The 20,980-nt window shown below is 52.5% G+C and overlaps 1 protein-coding gene across 14 annotated transcripts in view; it reads left to right on the forward strand.

The window, feature by feature from the left end:
- The window catches only part of GATAD2A (GATA zinc finger domain containing 2A), a 100,109-nt gene extending 82,526 nt beyond the window's left edge, over nt 1–17,583 (forward strand). For 6 of the 14 annotated variants that reach the window (XM_081231458.1, XM_081231463.1, XM_081231460.1 and 3 more), the window contains 10 exons: nt 3,581–3,713; nt 3,816–3,947; nt 5,802–5,891; nt 6,911–7,042; nt 7,193–7,360; nt 9,404–9,683; nt 12,352–12,650; nt 13,318–13,464; nt 13,695–13,890; nt 16,605–17,583. In XM_081231458.1, the coding sequence (XP_081087584.1) occupies nt 3,581–3,713; nt 3,816–3,947; nt 5,802–5,891; nt 6,911–7,042; nt 7,193–7,360; nt 9,404–9,683; nt 12,352–12,650; nt 13,318–13,464; nt 13,695–13,890; nt 16,605–16,735 (1,708 nt within the window). In that variant the 3' untranslated portion in view covers nt 16,736–17,583. Of the gene's footprint in view, nt 1–3,580; nt 3,714–3,815; nt 3,948–5,801; nt 5,892–6,910; nt 7,043–7,192; nt 7,361–9,403; nt 9,684–12,351; nt 12,651–13,317; nt 13,501–13,694; nt 13,891–16,604 lie in introns of all 14 variants that reach the window. The other 8 variants (XM_081231455.1, XM_081231451.1, XM_081231457.1 and 5 more) reach the window with 5 other exon arrangements.
- The last annotated feature ends 3,397 nt before the right edge of the window (nt 17,584–20,980 follow it).

Here is a 20,980-nt window from a genome sequence, read left to right on the forward strand (position 1 = left end):
TAGGTTGGCTTTCAGCAAATTGGAGTGAGTGAGTAAATGAATGAGTGTGGATCAAGTGTGCCTTCCCCAGACATCAGGCAGGCCCATATTGAGAACAGCAAAGGTCAGAGCTGCATTCCCTTGATGAGACTGCTTCCCCTGGCACAGGCCAGTGAGACACTAAATATTAACCTCACACTGACCGCTAATTGGTTAGCAGCTGGGATGGTAGTCTGGTGCTGTGAATGGAGGGATCTTGTCATGAGTTAAGTTTATAATCCCTGCCTTCCCTTTAGGAAACTTGATGAAAGTTCTGGGCAGGTAACAGAACTCTTGTTTGTTTAGCCACGGCCGGTATACAGGGGAGGAGGTAATGAGACCATTTTTGCTAACAGCCTGGCCTGCTTCCAGGGATTTTTGTCGGTCATGTAAAATCTCTTCTGATCACAATTTTTTTTAATTTGGCTGCGCCAGGTCTCAGTTGCAGCATGTGGGATCTAGTTCCCTAACCAGGGATCGAACCTGGCCCCCCTGCATTGGGAGCGTGGAGTCTTAGCCACTGGACCACCAGGGAAGTCCCCTGATCATAATATTTTATATAAGGGTTCCCAAGATGGGCAGGATAGGCTTAATGAATTTGCCCTGAGATCATATAGCTTCTAAAGAAACTCGGTGCCCAGGCAGCTGCTCTGGATTGAGGCAGTACACCTGGCCACTACAACTGTTCCCCTGGCATGTTGGGCTAGATTTCCTCTGCTTTGTTCTCCTGGCCTAAATGGTTTTATAATTTAAAATACATTAAAAAAAAACAATGCCCACAATAATTTTGAGCCTTTGTCAAATGCGTGTTCTTTTCCCTGAATTAAAAGAACCTTCTGGGAAAGTAATGAGAGACTTGAAGCACCTTTGCTTTAAAATTAAACTTAGGAAAGTTTTTCATCTTGGAAACTAGTGGGGCTGGTGACCCTTCTGTGTTTGGAAGAGGTGACTCAGGTCCCTGTAACAATTGAACGGGCCGGCACCACACAGGAAATGCCTGCAGCCTGGCAGCCCCAGGGTGAGCTGGCGCCTCCATTTCCTGACAGCACCTGAACCCTACCTCACTTCTCAAAATGAAGGCTGCGTGTCACAAACTGGTTAGAACTGGCTGTTGCCATGGTTTTCACGTTGGAAGGCACAGTTAAAGGGTCACATGACCAAAGAGGGAAATGCCTTTGTCACATGACTTTTTGGTGGCCTGATTAGCATACAGGAAGTTCACTCCCTGCTGGCTGCTGAGATGCTGAGTGATCATTGATGGGAGGTGATGTCATCTCTTGGACGAGTTATTGATTAGTCTCAGTCCAAGATGGGACCTGGGAGTGCTGTGGTCAGAGTGGCCATCTCAGGGAGCTTCAGCTTCCACATGGTCCCAGTCTCTAGCCCTGCCCTCTTCCCTCAGGCAAATTTGAGCTTTATTAGACATCTCACCTTTGGAAGGCGTGCACATCCTCATTGAGATGATAAAAAGTGATAAGTCCCTGCAAGTTACCGTTGTCTTAGAGCACTCTTGCTCAGGAAGCGCCTGTAGTTTGTAACTCCAGATGTGGTTCTGCCTGGGCTGCTCCTCTGCCCGTGTGTAGCCAGCCGCCTGGGAACCCACCTGGGCTGGGATCAGCGGCTGCACTCCTGTGCTGGAGCCTCGTGTCTGCTTAGTGCCTGTGTGCGTGTCCACAGAACCCGGAATTGGAGCCCCGAGGTCATTTTTTTTAATTATTTATTTTTGGCTGCACTGGGTCTTCGTTGCTGTGCGTGGGCTTTCTCTAGTTGCGGCGAGCGGGGGCTACATTGTGGCGCATGGGCTTAGTCGCTCCGCAGCATGTGGGATCTTCCTGGACCGGGGCTCGAACCCGTGTCCCCTGCATTGGCAGGCTGATTCTTAACCACTGCGCCACCAGGGAAGTCCCCCGAGGTCATCTTTAAAGTTGATCTTGGGCAGAGTTGGCAGTCAGCAGGGAGACACAGAGACTTGAAAGTGTGGTGGTTCCCGAATTGCATTGGTTTTTAGTTTGATGAGGCCCTAGTGAGACATCCCGGGTTACTTTATAGACAGCCAGCCAGTTTCTGGACTTGAGAACATGGGCTGCTAACCACAGGGGATTCTATACCTTGAAATGGAAGCCTTTTTTTGTTCACTCTCCTGGTCTCTTGTCTGGAAGACCATCCAGCAGCTGTGCTGGTTAAATCGGATCAGGGCTGGGATTGTTGAGGTGCAGCAGCCATGCTGCTGCTCTAAGAGGTGGGATTAGGAGGGGCCTGGGGAGCACACTGCGGGTTGAGGGGCTACGGGAGTTAGGGAATGCAGTATCTGGTCCTCTGTGCCCATCCTTCCCTGAAGACACAGCTCACTCAGGGAATCGATAGGGCAGTTCACTGGGCTGTTAAAACACCAGTTCTCCATCGATAACTCTGTCCCCGCTCAGCCGGAAGGAATGGGACAACTTTGAGCTGTTACTCCCAGTTAACTTCATCGAGTTTGTTCTTTGGGTCACGGTGCCACCTAGCGGACACATTCAGTCCTTGGCTGGTTTTCCTGCTGATAGAAGAATTTGATTCCTTCGACACAAATGCTGAGGCCAGATCTCAAGGGAAAGTTTACGTTGTGCCCTCAGCAAACAGAGCTCCTTGGTTCAGGGCTAAGCACTGTCTCTGGGACCTGTTGGTCCTTATGTGTGGGGTCAGCAGTGCCAGAGCAGAAGTCCAGCATCACTAGATGTGCATATATGTCCTAGGGGACTTGGGCGGTAGGGTTGCGGTAAGAGGGCAGAGGGTAATGGGCAGAGGTGGCTGGTAACTAGTTTGTGAGTGGATCAAGTGGGTGGAAAGTACCCAAATCTATGAGAGAAAATGTGTTCCATGTTCCAGTCGGTTTCAAAACATGCAGCCACTACTGCCACATTGCCACTGGCAGGGTGAAGAGGCCACGTGTAGCCCGGGAAGGACTATCTAGCAAGCAGCCTTGGCCACCTTGTGAGGTGGTGGCACCCCATGCTGGGGAGCTAGAATGTAGGCTGGCAACATGTGCATCAGCCCCTCTGTCTCCTGGGACGGGCGTGAGGGCTGTTAGCGAGTTTGGGTTTAACAAAGAAAGGCTGATTTGCGTGGGGGCTGGATGCCCCATCAGGTGGCTTCCAACACAGGCAGGTAGGAGCCCCAGCAGGAGGCCCAAGATTCAGGACCCAGTGTTTTTATTCAGTACTGAGCTGCTACATGGTAGAGATAGGAGCCATGGTGTTTTTCAAAATGACTGTGTCACCTTCAGACACGTAGGCATCCTCAGTCCGGGGGACACAGAAGTGGTTACCAAGAACAGCCCCGGCTTTTGAAGGGCTCAGCCGCAAACTGGCAGATTTGAGTGCCCCGTGGTGAGTGCGGTGAGAGAAGGCAGCCTGGGTGGGCAGGTGGTGGGGAGGTCTGGTGAGGCAGCCCTGCTTGCTGCCACCTTGCTGTGTCTGCGTCTGAATCCAGGCATCTGCGGGGTGTGGGGGTGGGGCTCTAGGGGACGCTGTCCAGCGCAGTCGGGACGCTCTGGTAGTAACCTGCGACTGTTCCTGTTCCACAGTGACATGAAGTCCGAGAGGAGAGCCCCTTCGCCTGATGTGATCGTACTCTCTGACAACGAGCAGCCTGCGAGCCCGAGGGTGAACGGGCTGACCGAGGATGCCTTGAAGGAGACCAGCACCGAGGCCCTCATGGTGAGCCTGGTCCGCATGCTGGGGAACCATCTCGCAGTGGAGCAGCCTGTGTTCGCCGGCCCCCAGCCCTCCCCCTCAACCCTTGTTCTCTTGCCCTTGTAGAAAAGCAGTCCTGAAGAACGAGAAAGGATGATTAAGCAACTAAAAGAAGAGTTAAGATTAGAAGAAGCAAAACTCGTTTTATTGAAAAAGTTGCGGCAGAGTCAAATACAAAAGGAAACTACCACCCAGAAGGTATGTGCGCGTCTGTTCCCTCCTCAGTGGTCAGTGAGAGCCGTTTAGAACCAGGGACAGAGAGGCATGGTCATTTCCTTGGCCCACTGCTGCCCCAGGAGCCAGAAAGACTGGTCATGAGGGGTCAGGTTTCCTCAGGGGCGTAGGGACAGGGTCTGAATTGGAAATTTGCAGACTCAAGTTCATGTTTTGGATTTAGCTTAGAGGATATCGGAGTACGTTTTGGTCTAGTATATTCTGGATCTGAGTATGTAAACCTCATTCCCTGTAGACTCCATTAAGGAAATGGAGAGCAGGCACCTTTGACGGTGCTGGAAGCACAGCGCTGTCTCAGACCCCTTTTCAGAAAGGCCTTCGGCCCTGTGGATGAATGTGCTGGCCAGCAGGGGCCGCTGTGGTGTTGTGGACAGATTGCTGAATGCCACAGGGTGCACCATAGCCTGGCCCCAGAGCTTCTACTCCTGTTAACCTCCCCTGATGCCTCAGGCTCCTTGTGCTGCTTCTAAATGCACCTTACCATGTAAGGCAAGGTCAAGTTTGTTTTGTCCTTTTTTGGTGTCCCATTCTGGGAAGGTTCCTGGTCGGTGACAAAACTACCCTTCCTTATATTCTAACCACTCTCTTAGTGAACCAGAAAGTAAATGCACTTCAGGCAGTACAGTGTGTAGAACATGTGTCCCCTTAAGGGAGCAGGACAGGGGCACGCTCACTGGTCTGACTTGGGGAGTTGCTTGAGCCCCCACCCCCACCTGGTAAACAAGTGGACCAAGCCTGGCGTCTGTTAATATCCTGATGGACAGAGCCTGCTCATTACTTGTCTCCTTGTTGATTGCTTAAGAATTGATGATGTGAACCAAGTCTGTCAGTGTCCCTTCTCTGGTGGAATATGTGACTTTAAGAAGTGCCTGGGGACTTCCCCAGTGGTCCGGTGGTGAAGAATCCTCCTTGCAAAGCAGGGGATGTGGGTTTGATCCCTGGTCAGGGAACTAAGATCCCATATGCAGCGGGACAACTAGGCCCGTGTACCACAACTACTGAGCTCGTGTGCCTCAACCCTGCGTGCTGCAAACTACAGAGCCCACGCGCTCTGGACCCCGTGTGCCACAACTAGAGAAGAGAAAACCTACACGCAACAACTAGAGAGAAGCCCTCGGGCCGCAATGAAAGATCCCGCATGCCTCAACGAAGATCCTGCGTGCCACAGCTAAGACCCAGTGCAGCCAAAAATAAATAAATAAATAAATCTTTTTTGAAAAAAGAATTTAAGAAGTGCCTGGACCCAACATTTTCTCACCAGGGTTGGGATTAACCTGTCTAAGCCCGGGGTCCTTCACCTCAGCCTCCACCACCAGCCGTTTTTGTCCCCTGAAGGGCAGAGATGGCACCTGAACCACAGTGATACCAAGCACCCCTGGGGTGGGGGGGTAAAGCGTGCTGGAAAATCTGTCCTTTGTTTATTTATTTCTATTTATTTATTTATCTATCTATCTACCTACCTATCTATCTATCTATCTGGTTGTGCTGGGTCTTAGTTGCGGCACGCGGGATCTTCATTGTGGCATGTGGGCTCTTAGGTGCGGCATGCGGGATCTTGTTCCCTGACCAGGGATCGAACCTGGGCCCACTGCATTGGGAGCCTGGAGTCTTAACCACTGGACCACCAGGGAAATCCCCTTTATCTGTTTCAAACATGTCAATTCCTGCTGCAAGGAACGTGGCAGGCGGGAAGCAGAATCTTTGAGAGCCTGATGCCTTTTGAAGAGGAAGAAAAGCAGTGCTCTTCTGTCAGAATTACGTGTGGGAGGAGCAGGGCTGGTGGCCCTCTCATCTCCTGCATGTCCTGCTCTCTTGCAGCCCGCAGGCTCCACTGGGAGCTCTGTGACCACCCCTCCCCCGCTTGTACGGGGCACCCAGAACATTCCTTCCGGCAAGCCATCACTTCAGGTCAGTGTTTCCTCTGCGTCATGCTCCTGAGCAGCCCTGATCCAGTTTCTGCAAAAGCCCGCTCGTTCCTTCTGATTAGAGGCCTTCTGGTGGGAGCCCAAAAAATAAAACATGCTTGTGTTCCCATACCCAACCCAGGCCCCTGTTGACATCATAAATAAATCACACAGGCTGTCGGAGGGCCCCTCCCATGACCACCCCTAGAGAGACTGGAGAGAGGACCAAGGTCCTAGGCAGACTGGGCTCCCTTCTGCCTGACTCTCTGAGGGCAGTTGGGGGGCCCAGCGGGGCCTTGTCCCAGCCCGGCTCACAGCCTCCTCTGCCCACAGGGTGAGATGGGCAGATCTCCCACTTCCAGCCATAGGACAGAGGTCAGGCCAGGGGCCTACCTCCCCTCAAACAGGCCTGAGCCCCCAGCTCAGACCAGCAGGCGGGTGGTACTGGTCCCAGTTAGCTGGACTCTTGCTGTGGTGGGGCCCGAGTCCTGAGTAAGCCTGAGTGAGCCCAGGTTGGCGTGGCTCTTGTCAGAGTCTGTTCCTGGTTCTTTTGTGTTTTGAATAAATAGGCATTTTAGCTTTTATTTTCTCTGCCACCACCCTTTTTTTTGACATTTTAATTTTTCTTTTAATCTTTTTTTTTAAACATCTTTATTGGAGTATAATTGCTTTACAATGCTGTGTTACTTCCTGCTGTATAACAGAGTGAATCAGCTATATGTATACATATATCCCCATATCCCTTCCCTCTTGTGTCTCCCTCCCACCCTCCCTATCCCACCCCTCTAGGTGGTCACAGAGCCCCGAGCTGATCTCCCTGTGCTATGCGGCCGCTTCCCACTAGCTATCTATTTTACCTTTGGTACTGCATATATGTCCATGCCACTCTCTCACTTTGTCCCAGCTTGCCCTTCCTCCTCCCCCACCACCTTTTTTGGGGTAATGATTATGTGCTTTTACAAAAACAGCAAACCTGTTTGTTTAAGAAGTCATGTAAGATCTGAGGGTTGGTGTTGTTGACAGACCTCTTCAACTCGGATGCCTGGCAGTGTCATCCCACCACCCCTGGTCCGTGGCGGGCAGCAGACGTCCTCGAAGTTAGGGCCACAGGCGAGCTCACAGGTCGTCATGCCCCCACTCGTCAGGGGGGCCCAGGTGAGCAGAGCGAGGGCTTAAGGGAAGCCCCAGGCAGCCCTCCACCTCTCGAGAATGAGCCTTCCTAGTTCTCAGGTTGGGGGCTCTTTCCCTGTGGCACCCTCTGTCGTCCCTCTCGTTGACTTGTCTCCCCCCACCACACCCTGACAGCAGATCCACAACGTCAGACAACATTCCAGCACGGGGCCACCACCGCTCCTCCTGGCTCCCCGGGCATCTGTGCCCAGTGTGCAAATTCAGGGACAGAGGATCATCCAGCAGGGCCTCATCCGCGTCACCAACGTCCCCAACACTAGTCTGCTCGTCAACATCCCACAGGTGAGGGTCATATGTGTGCCCCGCAGCTGCCCCTCTGATGGCCCACAGTCCTGGGACCCAGTCATGTCTCCAGGGTGGCTTGGCGTGACTTGCCTGCTTCCTTGGAGCCAGGTGAGGTCTTGGATAATCCAGCCCCACAGACAGTGGTACTGTAGCTCCTTGGAGCTAGTTGGTGCATGAAAGTCGTGGGCAGAAGTCTTATGTTGCCAACTGCCATCTAGCAGAGGTGGATAGCTGCCGAGAGTGGGAGGGGTGGAGATCTGAGCTGACATTACAGGAAGGCTCAGGGTGGGTCACCAGAGCGCTCCGCACCCTCCCCCTCTATATGCATAAATGTGTGGAGAATGTCTGCAAATGTCCTTTCAGCACCAGGGCATCTATTCTTAGCCATGCATCCCTTCACCTCCGTACAGAGCCTCTGAAATGGGGAGGGTTTGTCGCCACCCAACAGAGCGGGGAAGATGGGACCAGGGGCGGGCAGGCTGAAGCATGATCCTCATTGACAGATGAAATTACTGGGTTTGCAAGGGCTTTTGTTGATATGCAAGTTAGCTTCTCTTCCTCCTTTGGCATGGTGCATCCTTGCCCGCCTTTCTCAGATAAGATCATGGCTAGCAGGGCTCTGGGCAGCGTCCCTGCCTCTTCTAAAGTCAGGTTCAAGTACAGTCTTGCCACCCAAATGGGGACGTCCTGGGCAGGCAGTTTCATCCACACCATAAACTCGGATCAAATTACTACCGTGTGCCATACCCCGTTCTCGTGCCATGAGGATGGGAACCAGGCAGGCAGTGGTGGATGGATCCTGTGGCTGTGCTCCCTGTGGGGCCAGGGGAGCCTGCAAAAGGGACAGGGAGGAGCTGGCTGGTCAGAGGCTGGAGTGGGCAGGCTAAGGTGCTGTGATGGCATCCTCTATGGTGGGGAGTTTTGCTCTGCTGTGGAGACCCCATGAGTGGGGTCTGGACAACCGTCCTGGGCTCCCTGAGCCCCATGATGTGTTACATACAAGTTGTCAGGTGTGTGCATTTTCCTGGAGATGGTGTACACAGCTTTCCTTCTATTTCCAGAAGTGTCTTCAGTGCCACAAAGCTAAGGGCACTGGCATGGTCAGCTCCAAGTTTGGGGGAGAGCATTTGATAATGTTGGGCGACAGGTGGTCTGGAGCAAGGAGATGGTGGAGGGTCAGCCACTGGGGTCCAGAAGGTGATGAATAATGCAGGAGCAGTGAGGATCAGGAAAGGTGAAGTGCAGGGGCACACAAGATGCCCATGAGGGAAATGCCATTGATGCCACAGTGAGCCACCTTTGCAACCTTTTCAGGAAGGAGGCCACCCAGACCTGTGCTGGGAGGAGAGCCAGGCCATAGTGACAGGACAGTTGCCATGCTGCCCGGGTGGGGGACGGTTGCTAAGGGGCTACCCACTGTCATGGTGATGGCTTCATGGGTGTCCTCAGGTGGCAAAGTATAGCAAGTTACAGGTTTTAAAGTTAATTGGATATCAGCTAAACCTCAACAAGTGTATTTATAAGATTGGTCATCTCATAGAGCAGTTAGTTCAATGCCGCTTTTCCTGTTGCCTGTTGATGTCAGGCAGCTCTGAGTTACTTTTTACTTAAAAATTTTTTTTTAATTTTTGGCTGCATTGGGTCTTCGTTGCTGCGCGCGGGCTTTCTCTAGTTGCAGCGAGCGGGGGCTTCTCATTGTGGTGGCTTCTTTTGCGCAGCACGGGCTCTAGGTGCGCGGGCTTCAGTAGTTGTGGCTCACGGGCTCAGTTGCTCCGCGGCATGTGGGATCTTCCCGGACCAGGGCTCAAAGCCGTGTCCTCTGCATTGGCAGGCGGATTCGTAACCACTGCGCCACCAGGGAAGTCCTGAGTTACTTTTATAAGGATTTGTTAGTATAGCTAATGGTGCTGATGACCTGGAGCTACTTTTATAAGGACTTAGTGTAGCTAATGGTGCCGACCTGGGCTGTGGGTGCCGTGGTTGGGCTCTCCTCAGGGTGGGCACCTCAAGCACCCTGACCAGGTCACTGTCTCCCAAAAGCCCTCCCCAGCATCGCTGAAAGGAACGACAGCCACTTCTGCTCAGGCCAACTCCACCCCCACCAGCGTGGCCTCCGTGGTCACCTCTGCTGATTCTCCAGCCAGTCGGCAGGCAGCCGCCAAGCTTGCACTGCGCAAACAGCTGGAGAAGACGCTGCTTGAAATCCCCCCACCCAAGCCCCCCGCCCCTGAGATGAACTTCCTACCCAGCGCTGCCAACAACGAATTCATCTACCTGGTCGGCCTGGAGGAGGTGGTGCAGAACCTGCTGGAGACGCAAGGTGAGGAGGCCCTGGGCCTGGGGCCGTTTTTCTCTCTTGCTGCTGAAGTTTCCATCATGCAAATTGTTTTCCATGCATAGCACATGTTGGCATGTCTGCTGTGTACCCACAGCTGTGGGGCGCATTGTGGATGACATCTTGTTATTAGTTATTTGCTTGCTGTGAGGTTTAGATAATTTATTTCTTTTTTAAAATTAATTTTTATTGGAGTATAGTTGATTTACAGTGTTGTGTTCGTTTTAGGACTATAACAAAGTGAATCAGTTATACATATGCATATATCCACTCTTTTTTTAGATTCTATTCCCATATAGGTCATTACAGAATATTGAGTAGAGTTCTCTGTGCTATACAGTAGGTCCTTGTCAGTTATCTGTTTTATGTATAGTAGTGTTTACATGTCAGTCCCAATCTCCTGATTTCTCCCTCCCGCCCTAGATAATTTCTTAAACGTACCATAGGCGCCTTCTTTCTGATGGGGCCACTTCTGAGAGCTGGGCAAAGGTGGAACTTTGCAGAGCCTTGAGTGCTCTTAGTTCCCAAAGTGGGAGAGGGACACCTATGCCCGGGCCAGGATCATTTTATTACCTTCCTTAGAAGTAGTTTGGAAAGCACACCTGCATGTTAGGAGGTTTTAGGAATAAAAGAGTATATATAGGGTAGTGAGCAAAAACGGTATTGAAAGGTGGGAGGTCAGGTTGGCCCTTTGGGAGCCTCCAGCAGATGCTGAACTGACGACTTTCTGCCCTTAGATTGAGCTCGTGGTGGCATTTATTAGGCAGCCAGCCTGAATCCCAGCCCCACGTGATCTCGTCAGATGCTCAGAGCTGAGGAGGAGGCAGAGCTGTAACCTTTTCAGGGCAGGGGATGGCCAGGTGGACTCTACCTGAGGGACTGTGGGGCACTAGAGCCAGGCCCAGTGGGGAGAGGTGTGGGCTCTGACACAGCCTGGATGTGTCTGGATCCCTTCAATGATTCCTTTATGATGAGGTTAAGTTGGCAAAAAAGCTGCTATAAGGCCAGTGCAGTGCGGTAGGCAGGAGGCCTGAGTCAGGAGGCGATGCCTGCCCGTCCTACGCTTGCCTGTGCTGGGCACCCACTCTCCCAGACCAGTCTGTCTCCGCTTGTTCTCATCAGGGGTCTGTCTCCCTCTCCTGTTGTCAAAAAACAGGACCTAACTGTGGGAGGAAGCTCTGAGTCCTGCTTGAGGTGTCTTTTGACACTTCGCAGAGCCACAGGTGGACACTGAGTGCAGCCCTGCACTGGTGTGTCTGTTTTGGTACTGGTCATGCAGGCCGCAGCTGCCTGGGAAGCAGGTACCCACCCCATCCTCTGGGGTTGGATGTGTGGAAGCAGAAGTGCCCTTGTTACCAGAGCCTGTTAGCTGTAGGCTGGGGGCTGGAGCTGGGGGCCCAGTGTAGACCCCTGAGCCTTGGGCAGCTTGGGCAGGCAACATCCCATCTGCTCCATGGAGTGACAGGTCTCCCCGCTAGAGTCAGATCCTGCACAGCCCCTCAGCAGTTAGGGGCAGCTCGGCCAGGCCCAAGGCGGGATGGGGAGGCTAAGGGTCTCTCGGCATCATGGTCCATTATGCCAAGAGGCAATTAAACTCAGGCGTGCTGGACACTGAAAAGACAGGAACAGAGTGCAAAAGGTACCCCTTACTGCACATTGGATGGCAAACATATATACATTGAAGAAAGTATCGAGGGCTTACCTGGTGGCGCAGTGGTTGAGAGTCCGCCTACCGATGCAGGGGACACGGGTTCGTGCCCCGGTCCAGGAAGATCCCACATGCTGCAGAGCAGCTGGGCCCGTGAGCCATGGCCACTGAGCCTACGCGTCCGGAGCCTGTGCTCTGCAACGGGAGAGGCCACAGCAGTGAGAGGCCCGCGTACCACACACACACAAAAAAAGTATCGACCCCACACCTCAACAGGTGCTTTTTGTGGCTTCCCCAGTCACCCCTCCTGTAGCTGATCAAGGAGCCACCGAGTTCCCATTTCCCAGGGCAGCCGGGTATGTGTCCTGGCCCTGCCACTGACCAGCTGTGCACAGGTCACTTCAGCTCCTTGGCCTCGGTTTCTTCCTCAGGACAATGGGGTGGGGGGTGCCCCTCAGAAGTTTGTTGTGAGAATTGGACATCCTGATACCCACAAGGCACCAGGCACAGTGCCTGTCAGCATAAGCACTCGCCTAGATGACTAGTCCTCCATTAACTCACCCACTAGCAAGGGTGCCAGTCACCACAAGGTGGGGCCTTGAGTGGTCACCATCTCCTCTCCACTGGTGACGCAGTACGGGAGGGTTGGAAATGTCTGCACTGTGGGTAGGAAAGATGACTGGGAGAAGCCAAGCTGACAGCACTGTCTTTGAGAGCTGGTATCAAGGGTGCCTGACTCACAGTGTTTTCTAAAGTGCTTCAACTTTGCTTCTGCCAGCAAAGCCTCCCGAGGCTGGCCCAGTGCAGTGCCCGCACACAGTTGGCACCCAATATGTGTTTGCCTAACGAACACTGAGGCTTTGGTGTCCTGATGCCAGTTGGGCCACATGGCCCAGGGTGCTGCCCCTGCTCTGCCCTCATCCATATCCCACCTGGGGGTAGTCCGGGCTCCTACTGTGGTGTTCCTGTTCCTCTGACATGCGGCACACCCATCTATCCCTGCAGCGGGCAGAATGTCAGCCACCGTTGTGCTGTCCCGGGAGCCCTACATGTGTGCACAGTGCAAGACGGACTTCACGTGCCGCTGGCGGGAGGAGAAGGGCGGCGCCATCATGTGCGAGAACTGCATGGCATCCAACCAGAAGAAGGCACTCAAGGTGGAGCATACGAGCCGCCTGAAGGCCGCCTTTGTGAAGGCGCTACAGCAGGAGCAGGAGATTGAGCAGCGCCTCCTACAGCAGGGCGCCGCCCCCGCGCAGGCCAAGACCGAGCCTGCTGCCCCCCCACACCCTGCGCTGAAGCAGGTGAGAGTCCTGGTATGGGAGCCAGAGCTGTGGCCTGGGAGCATGGGCTGGGTGGCCTCGCCTTCCAGGAGAGGGGCCTTGTTGCCTTGGCAGGGAGTTGTCGCTAGCAGGCAGGATGTTCAGACATTCTCTCCCACACTCGGCGATCATCTGCCTGGTTGTTAACTGTGTGTCTAAATTGCATTTAATGGTGGTGTTTGGTGGTGAAAATACTAATTTGCAGTTTCTTTAGATTTTGTAGCTTTCACTTGCAGTGTGCCGGCTGACAAGCACTTCTTGTTTAAAAGGACTTTTCTGAAAGCCACATTGAGATACAAAAGGGGCGTTTGGAAGAAATGTTCTAGCTAAATTAAGGAGAGAAGCAAGTTTGAAATCAAGTTTTTTTGGCTGCTTTTTTTTTTTTTTAATGCTTTGCTTTCCCACCCCCTATAGACCCCAAGCTTCCTGTTGGCAATTTTTTGTGTCCTTGGAAGTCATTTGTAATTCACTAATAAACACATCTTCTCAAGATCCCTATGTAGTGGGTGGCTGTGCTGCCCTCAGGAAATGCCTATCCTGTGGGGACTGGGCCTCAAGCGGCCATAGCTGCTGCCCTTTGGTCACTCTAGGTCACCCTTGGCCAGACTCTGGACAGTGCTGACCTCGATTTCAACCCCCGTTTGTGTAGGTCATAAAACCCCGGCGTAAGTTGGCGTTCCGCTCAGGAGAGGCCCGCGACTGGAGTAACGGGGCTGTGCTACAGGTCAGAACTGCGGTGCCGGGAGCCCCCTGCACCGAACCACCAACCGGCCCTCACATCCCAGACCGTGACCACGTCAGTCGCCGACTGTCACACTGCCTGTGTCTGTCTGTGTGTGTCTCTCTCTCTTTCCCTTCCTCCTACCCTCCCGCCTCAGTGTAACTTACTAGTCTCCTGATTTTGGACTTCAGGGATCCCGTGTGGGTGGGAAGAGGTCAGCCAGAGCACGGAGCGGCTGCGCTGAGCATCTTGCCCTCTGTTGCCCCCTTCCCCACACAAGCTGTTGCACCCTCTCTCCACTGTAGGCCTCCAGCCAGCTGTCCCGGGGCTCGGCCACAACGCCCCGAGGCATCCTGCACACGTTCAGCCAGTCACCCAAACTGCAGAATGCAGCCTCGGCCACAGCCCTCGTTAGCAGGACCGGCAGACATTCCGAGAGAGCCGTGAGCGCTGGCAAGGGCAACGCCACCTCCAACTGGAAGAAGGCGCCCCTGAGCACAGGTGGGCAGACCCCGTGGGGCTCGGAGTAGGGACCCCGCTGGGCTTGGGTCCATCCCCTCCTTATTTTTTTTTTTTTTTTTTTTTTTTTTTTTTTTTTTTTGGCGGTACACGGGCCTCTCACTGTTGTGGCCTCTCCCGTTGCGGAGCACAGGCTCCGGACGCGCAGGCTCAGCGGCCATGGCTCACGGGCCCAGCCGCTCCGCGGCATGTGGGATCTTCCCGGACCGGGGAGCGAACCCGTGTCCCCTGCATCGGCAGGCGGACTCTCAAACACTGCGCCACCAGGGAAGCCCTTCCCCTCCTTATTTTTAACAAAGACGTGCACACGCACAGGTAATGGCACAAAAGGACCCTGAACCTGCAGACCTGTGGCCTCGGACTCTTCAGCTTCATCTCTTCTGTTCACTAAATAGGATGCCCTGAACAAGTGGTAGCCCTGGATAAATACTAATCACCCTCACTGTCTCCACCCTCTATACCCAAACTCTCAGCTCTTGACCCAAAGTGGGGGACAGAACCCGTTCGGGCAGTGCCCCCCACCCCCGCGCCGTCAGTGGACCCTGTGAGCATAGAAGCTCATTTTGCCAACTCACCCCCTCTCCCTTCCTGCCACAGAGAATGTCTGATTCTGCTGTTACAGTGTATTGGTACCTTTCGCGGCGCACTGATTTCATTTCTCACTCACCCAGTGTCCTTCATTCCCTGCTCTCTGGGCACCCTCTTCCCACCCCCTCTGGCTTAGACAGGTCAGATGGTACAAAGTGCAAAACAGAATGAGAAAGCAGGCAGGAGGAGGGGGACCCTTGGGCGGGGGCTGAGATTTCAACTGAGGTAGGCAACAGAGGCCTCTGAGGAGATGGCATTTGAGGAACAACCGGGGGAGGTGGAGACCCTCAGGTGGTCGTTCCCCAGTCTGCCACAGCCCCACCTTCCCTGGGTTGTCCATGGGTCATCCCCCATACCATTTGTCCTGTTTTTTATTATATGTGCTGGCCTTAGGATGAAAGTTAAATATGTCTTGTGTCTGTCAGTAATTGGACAGTGAAATGTAAGCACAAAGAGCTGAGAGGAGGAGATGGGTGAGAGGTCTCACTGGACCAAGTGTCCCATCTCCCTCCTCACCCCCACCCTGGGGTTGCTCTAGGAAGAAGAGGTGCCGTCATGAGATCCATCTCACTAGTCAGAACTGGGAAGTCTGGATTGTTGGTGGAAACAAAACACAGAAGCCGGCTGTGCATGCAGCTGACCATGAGTTATAAACATGCCCAAATGTCAGAGCCTTCTAGAGGAGAGTGAGCTCGGGGGAGTTGATCCAACTGCAGAAGACTCTGGCCCTCCTGGAGAGCAGAGAGCGTTTGTAAACAAACCGGAGATACTTTTGTTCAGCATGTTTAAGATTACAGCTAAAACTCATAGACTGGTCAGAAGTTCCTTTTCTGGGAAATTTGAAAGTACATGAGATAAGTGGGAAAAGTCAAATATGAGAGTACGCATGTATGCACAGTGATAGTACCTCGTGTAAAAACTTCGTATTAAGGGTAACGTTCGAAAGAGAATATGAAGGAATAAATAGTTGCTGTGTTCAACGGTTTGTGGGATTAGACATGAAAGTGTCATGGCTTAAGAGCAGCGTTTCTCAGAAGAGTTCTGCTTGGACTCCTGGTTGCACTGGGTTTCTGGATGGTGGCTTTCTGGGCAGGACCTAGCAGCAGGTTTCTGGAGTGCTGGCCTTGGATGCGCAGGGAGGGTTCTGTGGTGCATTTGACTTTGGAACATTTATTCCACAAAGTATATTAACCCACCAAAAATACTTCTGGGTAACACAGCGACTCTGGTCCCTGCTGCAGCTGAGACTCCAGGGCAGTCCTTTCCCGCAGGCCAGCCCAAAACCTAAGTGTGCCGGTTGGAGGCTGGTGGGGCGGTGGGGGGCAGGGTGGGTGTGGGTGTGTGATACTTGGGGAATTCCCTGGCGGTCCAGTGGTTAGGACTCAGCACTTTCACTGCTGGGGCCTGGGTTCAGTCCCTGGTCGGGGAACTAAGATCCTGCAAGCCATGCAGCACAGTGCCTGCCCACCCCCCACCCCCCAAAAAGTGATACTTGTTCATTGTGGAAATTCGGAGAATACAAAAAAAGAAGATAATGGCAGTGGCCATTGTCAACCCCAGGAGAACAAATGCTGCACTTTGGGACTTTCTCCTCCCCACCCCCGCTCCACCTCTTCACTCACATGTCACACGTGTGTAAATGACAGCACATATATAATAAAAAACAGGAAGTGCCTTACAGAGGGATCATGCTGTATTTAGCATTCTGTGTCCCTCTTAATATTTTAATGAGAGAATGTTACCATATCATTAAAAACTTTGAGGACAGGATCAGTTGTAATGGCTGCATAGTACTGCATCATACTGGATTGCTCAGTTGCACAGTTCAGTCATTTGCGGTTTTTCAGTGTTCTCTATAGTACTGTAGTAAATAACTCAGTTTTCATAGTTCTGGTAGATGACAGAATCTCTGATTATTGCCCCATGTGTAAGGTTACCATGGCAGAGGCTGGAAACATTGTAAAAGCGATTGAGTTATTAAATTCTCTTCAGCTTCAAGGCTGGCATTTGAACCACCTTTGCTCAGTGGGCCGAGCTGAGGCTGGGGTCCTCCCAGGAGCCTCCCCCTGACTGGGGCTGTTGTGGCCTGTTGTTCTGTTCTGTTGCAGGCGGGGCCCTTGCATTTGTCAGCCCAAGCTTGGCGGTGCACAAGACCTCCTCAGCTGTGGACCGCCAGCGGGAGTACCTCCTGGACATGATCCCGCCACGCTCCATCCCCCAGTCGGCCACGTGGAAATAGTGCGAGCCGGGCCCAGTGGAGAACAGGCTCCCTCCTCCCTCCCGCCTGGCCCCACCACCCTCCACTCGGGAAGACACCCTGCTCCCCGAGAGGGCGAGTAAGCGCCGGCTGCGCTGCGGAAGTGAGAGTTCCGATCTTGGCTGCAAAGTCTCATCGACGTGGGGGGACCACTTCACAGGTGGACCAGGATTATTACTGGGGACCTTTCCCATGGGCTTTCTTCCTTTCTTTGCCTTTAGTTTGCCCAACACCAGCAGAAAAGCGGACCTTGGGGGCTGGTTCTGCTCCTCGCCCTCTCCTTCGGCCCTCTGAAGGGCACATGGACGGCTCACCCTAGACACTGTGACACGCTCGGGCGATGGCGCCCAGGGCTTCTGAAGTTGAGCGGAGCATTCTGTTTTGTTTTTGCTTTTCCCTGTCTTAGCCTCCTAATCTTTGACTGCCTTCCTTCATGGCAATCTCTAGGTTGACAGATTTTTTTTAATCACCTCACAATGATGGAGTTTAATGTAAACCGTGCAGACCCAGGGTTCCCTGCCAAGCACGGCCCCCATGCCCTGGAGGGTGGGCCTCTGACCGCCCAGCCCCTGCTCCAGCAGAAGGCCTCTGCTGCTGCTCGTCCCGGAGACCCCCGACCTTCCACACTTAAGCAGAAGAACAAACTGCAACCCAGACCCAGCCAGAGAGCCCGGGATCCTGGAAGCTGAGAACCGTCAACAGAGTAGGGAGGAGAGAATCGGCAGCAACATCCAGAGCCTGAGCAGGAAGTTGGAGGGGCTGGCTGTTGTGTTTTTTGTTGTGGTGGTTTATTTTATTAAATTCTTTCCTTTTCTTTTCCTACTTACTTTGATGGACAACATCCTAAGCCCTGGCCTGTGCTTCTGTCAGGTGTATCTGGGTGGGGAGGCGCCCCTGCACCCTCCCAGACTTCAGCGTTCATGTTTAGGTCTAGTTTAGAACCTTCCCTTAAAACAGGGCCATGCTGCCAGGGTTTGCCTTGAGACTTTTTTTTTTTTTTTTTTTTTTTTTTTTTTTTAACCCCCCTAGAGTCTACAGAAATGTCTTACAAAGGATCAGGTCTGCTTTTAGTTGTGTTGTGTTTTGGTTTCTCCCACTCCTTAAAAATTGGTCCATGAGGAAAGGCAGAAGCTTGTGTGTGTGCTGCACATGGGCCAGCTCTGTGCAGGTGTGAGGGTGTCGTGTACGTGCACACGCGTGTGTAGATGGGGTATGCTGCTCCTCACTTCAGCCCCAGCCCTGGTTTTCCTATCCATACAGTTAGGGACTTAATTTAAAATCCTTATTTTGTAGGGCCACCTTCTTCAAATACACTGCTGCAACATTCTAATAAAGTCTCATTTAACCACCGCCGCCCACCCGCCCCCCATGTTGTGTGACTCAGTGTTTAGAGGACATTTTTGACATGCCGTAGAATTAGTTTTCCAAAGCGTTCTAATTTTTTGTTGTGTAAAGTCCTAAATTTCTCATTGATTTTTGTTTTGAGTACATAACGTAGATGGGCTGAAGGAGGGGAGGGCAGGAGAAGGGTGGCTTTCATTCCAAGATCCAGGGATTTGGGGGAAAGGGGAAATTGACCTTCAGGAGGGGTGGGGGAGCGGGGAAGGGTGTGTTTTTACACCAAAAAATCAAGAGTATGCAAGCATTTCTATTCCTCTCATTTTTCTGTGTGCCTGGCAAATAAATACCTGTCTTATACTACTCTGAGCTGTTAGCTCTCTCTGTTCAATGACATGGGCCAAATTTTCCAAATCCTCCAAGAAGGAGTGCCCGCTGGCCTCCCCTGCAAACTGACCTCAGTCCTATGCAGCAACTCAGGCGTCTGGGCCAAGGTCACCTCTGCACTGGGGGTACACCATGGCTGACTGGGTCTGTGACTCCAGGGCTCAAACTGAGTCACTTGCATTGGCCCCGAACCCCGTCCCCATCAGAACCTCACTCTCCACTATGCTCAGGAACCACCTCTCCTCACCTCACCTGGCCAGACTTCTCCAGGCTGTTGAATAGGCCTCGTGAGTACAGTACAAATTGACCGCCACAGGCAGAGGATGGGATGGCCGGGCCCTGACCCTGTCTCTGCCTCCTGCAGCCCAGCATTTGCAGGAACATTCCCATAGTAGGACATACTGTGACATAAATGTAGCTTTTTAAAAGGGGGTCAAGAACGTGAGATGCCTTAATCTTTTTTCATTTCTACTGTCTCAAAACTTCTATCTCCCCCCTTTTTTCCTTTAATTTCCCCTTTGCAGTGTAACTTCTATAAGCCTCAAGTGCATGGTTCTGTGATGAAATTTATAATGTTGCAAGAAAAGGCATTAAATACCTCTCTGAATACGGGAAGGATATTAACATTAAGGGTATTCTCCCAGCCCCAACGCCCACGCCTCAAAATTCGCTACAGTTCTGGGAGTTTGTAGGCTGAGAGGATCTGGTTCCCAGGAGAACCAGAGAATGTGGGAGCCCCCAGTCCCAAGTGACAATTGTAACTGCCCGGGAATCTGTGACAGGAACCCCTGATGGCAACTGGAAACTATTCAAAACGTCAGCTGTTCTGTGGACTCGGGGGTGGGGTTCATTCACCAAGCTCCCTTCCCCATCTGAAGTGGCTGCCTGTGTGGGCCCGAGTGTGCACGTGGATGCTCGCACAGATAACTGTGCGTCCACTTGGAGCTGCCCACGGCTCTGGCAATCCTGACCATGTCATGGGGCCTCCAGTCCTCAGTGTCCCGTGTATACTGTTGGGACTCACACCTTTGACAAGGTCAACAGTGGCCTTTCCCCGGGAGGCGGGGAGGGGGGGGCGGGGGGGCGGGGCGCGGCCCTGGTCCTGTCTGTACTATAAGATCTTCAGGAAGCAAAAGCTCACTCCAGTGCAGAGGGAATGAAAGAGGCGACAGTACACCCCTGCTGCATCCTGTGGCTCCTGTGTGTCCCACAAATCACTCTCCTGTGGGCGGAGAGACACGGGGAGGAGTCTTCTATATAAATAACACATTATCATCACAGGGGTGTAAACAATGGGAAAGAGTCCTTGCTGCTCTGCCGTAGGGTTTTTCTTTGATGCCTAGTTATGCTGCACATGGCGTTTGCCTAAAGAACTTGGACTGAGCTTTTTTTTTTTTTTTTAAGGACAGCTAAAGTTTTATAATCCTTAACAAAGAAAAGTATAATAGTCACACTAGTGTAGGGTATTTGGGAGGTGGTTTGTTTTGGTTGGGGGGAGGAGATTGTCACTTGTATTTATTGTGACTCTAAGTCTTTGATAATAAATGTTTAAAAAAATAATCTCCCACCAAACCGGAACAGAAGTTCCAGTAAACAAAGACGCTGGAATCAGTGGCTATACATTGTGTCATGAGGAAGTTTTAGAATCTGAAGGACAATAAAGAAATGGATGATGTGATGTGTTGGCTGTATTTTTTTTTTTCGTCCCCTCGGCCCTGGTATCCCACGTTCTTTTTGTCGCGGCTTGGAAACTTGGGAAGGGACAGAAGGGTGACCCTTTGTTAATGGGGAAGCAAAGGAGAGGACACCTGCTTCTTGGGCTGCTTTCAGGCCTCACTTGTCATGGGTATTTAGTCTTCCCCCAACTGGGTTCCACACCCTTGCTTCTGGGCCTCCATTTCCACCAGAACCTGGGGCTTTGTGGCCCATTTACCCACAGCGCTGGGGGAGTGCAGTGAGAATGCAGTGGGTTTTGCCCATCGGCCTGGCTCCTAGCCGTCACCAGCCTCCATCCCAGAGTGGTGGGCTTTTCTGGATTGGCACGGCATTGGGTGTCTGCTGCAGGACATGATGTTGCAGGTGTAGATTCTAAGCACAGAGGGTGGGAGCCACCCGGCTGGCTCCGAAATGAACAATTTCTGGTGAAAATTTGTTTTCAGAGGTTGACACACTTTCAAAATTTTATTCACAAAAATGAGACTTGTAAGCACTTTGGCGAATTCCAATGTGCTGTAAACGTCACCCTGTTTTCCTGGGTGCTTTTATTACATATTTTGCTGCTGCTTGTTATTGGGGCATCTCTGCCTCCAGCCTCCCCAGTGGCCACGACTAGCATGGGCAAGGCATAGAACTGGTACAAGACATGACTGAAATTAAACCCAACCCTGTCCTGCTCCACCCGTGACACATACTGACTGGTGCCCCACACCCCGACACTGGCTGAGAGAAGCCCACTTCCGGGGTTCCGCAGCCAGCCTTCAGGTGAGTCTTTGCTGGATTAGG

This window comes from Mesoplodon bidens, assembly GCF_964165515.1.
Source record: "Mesoplodon bidens genome assembly, chromosome: 4".
NCBI lineage: Eukaryota > Metazoa > Chordata > Mammalia > Artiodactyla > Ziphiidae > Mesoplodon > Mesoplodon bidens.